Source organism: Papaver somniferum, unplaced genomic scaffold (genome assembly GCF_003573695.1).
Source record: "Papaver somniferum cultivar HN1 unplaced genomic scaffold, ASM357369v1 unplaced-scaffold_158, whole genome shotgun sequence".
NCBI lineage: Eukaryota > Viridiplantae > Streptophyta > Magnoliopsida > Ranunculales > Papaveraceae > Papaver > Papaver somniferum.
The window spans coordinates 1,545,903-1,551,020 of NW_020625264.1; the positions used below are offsets into that span (position 1 = coordinate 1,545,903).

At 36.0% G+C, this 5,118-nt stretch overlaps 1 protein-coding gene across 1 annotated transcript; it reads right to left on the bottom strand.

Moving 5' to 3' along the window:
• Positions 1–1,319: 1,319 nt before the first annotated feature.
• LOC113337138 (receptor-like protein 43) lies at positions 1,320–3,381 on the bottom strand. The gene is made up of 2 exons (XM_026582816.1): positions 2,892–3,381; positions 1,320–2,753 (listed from the first exon to the last, which is right to left on the bottom strand). The coding sequence occupies exons 1-2, from the start codon at positions 3,349–3,351 to the stop codon at positions 1,405–1,407; spliced, it is 1,809 nt and encodes a 602-aa protein (XP_026438601.1). The 5' UTR covers positions 3,352–3,381; the 3' UTR covers positions 1,320–1,404.
• Between the last annotated feature and the right edge of the window lie 1,737 nt (positions 3,382–5,118).

Genomic DNA, 5,118 nt, shown 5'->3' on the forward strand with positions numbered 1-5,118 from the left:
TGTTAAATTATATAGATAGATTGAATTTTTATAAATGCCATTGATATTAATTAGTCATTTACTCCATCCGCTCACCATACAAGACTTAGCAACGTCATTGCACAGTTAAACAATAAATGGACTGTTTATCTACCAGTCAGGCTAATGACCCATGAAATACAGCAATGCTAGGTAGGTTCCAAATGATTAAGTATGTAGAAGTCAAGCTGACCCACTTACATTGAATTGGAAAGTTGATATCTCGACATTATGTAATGAAGGAGACAGTTAGCACTTAGCAAGACTTTGATTTTTAGTTTCCAAATGTATTGCTTGACTCGGCTAATTCTGAATTACATGATTGCCAGGGTAAAATGGACCACCATTCGTATTTTAGTCATTAATGTATCTAGATGCAACCATTGCTGTCACAGGCAGATCTTATTTTGTTAGCTAAACAGTAGACTAAATACTCGCCCACTGTCCCTTTATACCAGAATCATGTGCTTCGCTTTGAACCATGGGCATTATTAGCCATTTAGCCGATTTCTAACGTAGGAAGTGGCATACATAGGTACGGTACGCTAATAAAGAAGAACCAAATTCAGCAGCATATCTCCAAAATAAAGCCAATAAGCATTTTGTTATAGCAGATTGTTTATCCAGTGCAATACAAGGCGAGAGTTAACTCATGAACATGAAAATACCAAAAAATGCACTACTTTTTTAAGAAATACACAAAAGAAGTGAGACCGTGAAATTTGGTCAATAAACTGAGTTACGTATTTTGTTCACCACATTTATGAAGCAAACAAGTTATTAAATCAGTAAACAATATCACATGGTTCTGATTATTGTCTCAATGGATATAAATGTTCGACTTCAGCTAGAATCTGAATCTGGCTCAAGTTATCAGACAAACCAATGTTTTCACTGGATCATTAAGAGCAGGGAGGTTTAGAGAATGACGCTGATCATAGAATTGATGTTTGGTGGTGGATTCAGAAGTAGTTGCGGTAATAGTGATTCTGTAGATTGTGGAGGGACATGTAGAGAAATGAAAACCATACGTAAAATTGTTTTAAGAGGAGAAATCAATATGCTCATTGATTGAACTGAAAAGAAGTTCTTTTTCCTTTCACCACCAAATTCCCATACATTCAAAACAACAGTTACATCCATGAGAAACCACCTGATCTCGATCTTCTTTTCCTTTGTTGTTTCTGTTGGTTCCGATCATTTCTTAGTTGGGAGATACAAATGGCTTAAGAATAATATGGATGAAATAGAAATCGCATATTGTACCATCAATCTAACAATATTAAGGATTTGAAGCAGAATTCATCAAATTCATATATCAATTTACTATCATATCGAACCTTCAACATCCAAGTTACATGTAGGGGGGAAAACAAAGTACATTCATTAATACAATCGTCTATTCCGAATAAAACTTGTTATTTTAATTGCAACAAATTCAATAAATCTCCAATATGGGAACCACCATTTTTCTTTCTTTATAAGTAAAACACCAAAAAAGCCCCAAAATCCAACTATAAACCCCAAAGCAATAATAGCGGACATCAATAATTTCTCTTTTGCATCCTCTCGATCGACTACATCAACTTCAATTGTAGGATCGTCATTACCGGTACTAGTATTGTGATCACCCTCGCAAACTTTCTCTGTTGGAAATACACATAATAAATCGTTCCCTACGAAAGCTAAACCATCCACACTAAGTGTATCAAAGTGATTTCCTTGTGGAATCCTGCCGCTTAACTCATTGTAAGAAAGATTTAAAACCGCAAGAGTGTCGATAGTTGCCAAAGATTGTGGAATACGTCCAGACAAATTATTGGAACTTAAATCTAGAGATTCTAAGGCAGACAAATTTCCGATATTTGTAGGAATATCACTAGAGAAATGATTATGAGATAAATTAAGTGAAGAGAGGCGTGATAGCAAGCTTAGCTCTTCAGGAATGCTTCCATTCAGAATATTGCATGACAAATCGATACTTGCGCTATATGGATATATTATTGGAATTTGTATCATGACTCCTTTGACTACCATCTCCAATCCAAAACTAGTGCCATTGCTAAGACCATACGAATTCCCTTTTAATCCAGTCCAGTTCCCTATACTGTTAGGAATATTCCCAGAGAGATTGTTCAGCGATAAGTCTAATATTTGGAGTTCCTGCAGATGACAAATCTCTTCAGGGATTAACCCACTGAATTTGTTTGACCTTAAAGAAAGAATCATCAAGCGATTAAGTGAACCAATACTATTTGGTATATTGCCTCCAAAATTGTTATTTGCTAAGTCGATAATGGCTAAATTTGGACTCAACTTTTCGGGAAGTTCGCCAAAAAACTGATTATCGTTTATGTATACCACCAATAAATTCATGGATGACCAAAAAGTAGCCGGGATCTCACCAGTTAACATGTTATTGCCAAGTCTAGAACAATTCACAAGCGATTTTGATAATTTTCCTGTAAAATTGTTTGAAGAAGCCGTAATATATTGCAACTTACCACCAGAACATAAATTGTCTGGTAAATTACCTGAAAGATTGTTCTTTGACACATCAAGAAAATATAGCGTGGAATGTAAACCTAGTTCTTTGGGCAGTTCACCTGATAACTTGTTTTCAGAAACATCGATTTCTTTAAGCGACGGAAGATAACCAATCCACACTGGTATTTCTCCTGTTAATCGATTGCCATCCACATGTAATTCTGTCAACTTCTTTAATACACCAATACCTTCATGAATTTCACCTGACAATTTGTTAGAAGATAAAAGCAAAACCCTCAAGTTCTTTAACAAAAACAAGTTCTCCGGAATTTTCCCTCTGAAATTATTTCCCAAAAGATTCAGATATTCCAAATTTGAAAAATTACCAATCCAGTCCGGAATTTCTCCATATAAATTCATCTCCGACATCGACAGATCCTTCAACTTTATCAAACTACTGTATTCATTAGGAATTTTCGACGACAAAAAATTCTTACTGCTTATATGGAGAGATTCCAGATTCGATAAATTTCCGATTTCCGGAGGGAAACTACCATTAAAAAAATTATATCCAAGATCTAAACTCTGTAAGAATGGAAAGTTTCCGATTGAAGAAGTAATATCGCTCGAGAAATTGTTCCATCCCAGATCAAGTAACCGAAGATTCGATAATCTATCAATATCATTTGGAATTGTTCCAACAAAGTGATTCACGGAAAGATCTAAAGATTGAAGCCTTGAACAATTCAGTATAGAAATTGGAAATTCACTGAATATCACCGAAATACCCTTAGGAGGCTTTGAGTGGGTTTTCTTCAACATTTTTAAGAAGAAACTGATTTTCATTTAATTTATTTTTTGATTGATAGAAGAAAATGAAGTATGATAATTATATAGATGGACTGATTGAATTTTCAAAACTGAACTAGATATTTGTAATAGCCATTGACTAAAGGTCCCCCGTACAAGACTAATCTCATTGCACATCAAAACATGAATGGACTGTGTGCTTCGACCAGTCAGGATGAGGATAATAAACCATGCAATACGGCAGTGCTATCCTCCAAACGGATTTTTGTATTTACGTTGAAATTGAACGTTGACAGAAAATGACATTTGGGCATTATGCACCAAAGGAGACTTGTAGTACGACTTGCGCGGATACAAAATATCGCTCAACCAATGAGAATGCGTGAAGATAACATAATGGCGCGATGAAGTCATTTCAAGCTAAGCAGCTGAATTAGAAGTCACTTCCCATGCAATACGGCAGTATTATCATCCAAACGGATTTTTGTATTTACGTTGAAATAGAACGTTGACAGAAAATGACATTTGGGCATTATGCACCAAAAGAGACTTGTAGTACGACTTGCCCGGATAAAAAATATCGCTCAACCAATGAGAATGCGCGAAGATAACATAATGGCGCGATGAAGTCATTTCAAGCTAAGCAACTGAAATAGAAGTCACTTCCCGTACAATACGGCAGTGTTATCATCCAAACGGATTTTTGTATTTACGTTGAAATAGAACGTTGAAAGAAAATGACATTTGGGCATTATGCACCAAAAGAGACTTGTAGTACGACTTGCCCGGATACAAAATATCGCTCAACCAATGAAAATGCGCGAAGATAACATAATGGCGCGATGAAGTCATTTCAAGCTAAGCAGCTGAAATAGAAGTCACTTCCCATGCAATACGGCAGTGTTATCATCCAAACGGATTTTTGTATTTACGTTGAAATAAAACGTTGACAGAAAATGACATTTGGGCATTATGCACCAAAAGAGACTTGTAGTACGACTTGCCCGGATAAAAAATATCGCTCAACCAATGAGAATGCGCGAAGAAACATAGTGGCGCGATGAAGTCATTTCAAGCTAAGCAGCTGAAATAGAAGTCACTTCCCATGCAATACGGCAGTGTTATCATCCAAACGAATTTTTGTATTTACGATGAAATTGAACGTTGACAGAAAATGACATTTGGGCATTATGCACCAAAAGAGACTTATAGTACGACTTGCCCGGATATAAAATATCGCTCAACCAATGAGAATGCGCGAAGATAACATAATGGCGCGATGAAGTCATTTCAAGCTAAGCAGCTGAAATAGAAGTCACTTCCCATGCAATACGGCAGTGTTATCATCCAAACGGATTTTTGTATTTACGTTGAAATAGAACGTTGACAGAAAATGACATTTGGGCATTATGCATCAAAGGAGACATGTAGTACGACCTGCGCAGATACAAAATATCGCTATGAGAATGCGTGAAGATAACATAATGGCGCGATGAAGTCATTTCAAGCTAAGCAGCTGAAATGTAAACAAATTTTAGACAGAATGAGAGAGTAGTGAAGATGTGAATCCAGGAGTGAAAGATCTTATAATACATGACATGAGATGTGCGAATTTAAAGTTTTAACCAGGGTAAGTTTAGTTTATTTAATACATGAGTTGACTTGCAATTTGTATCTACCATTGGCTATAATACCTTTCCATATGCAGTGTTGAGTCTTATCTGAAGTGTTCCAAGATTCCAGTGCCGATGGATTTCCAAATTCGTTCTTGAGTTTTAGAAGAATACTTCGCTCTTCTTTATT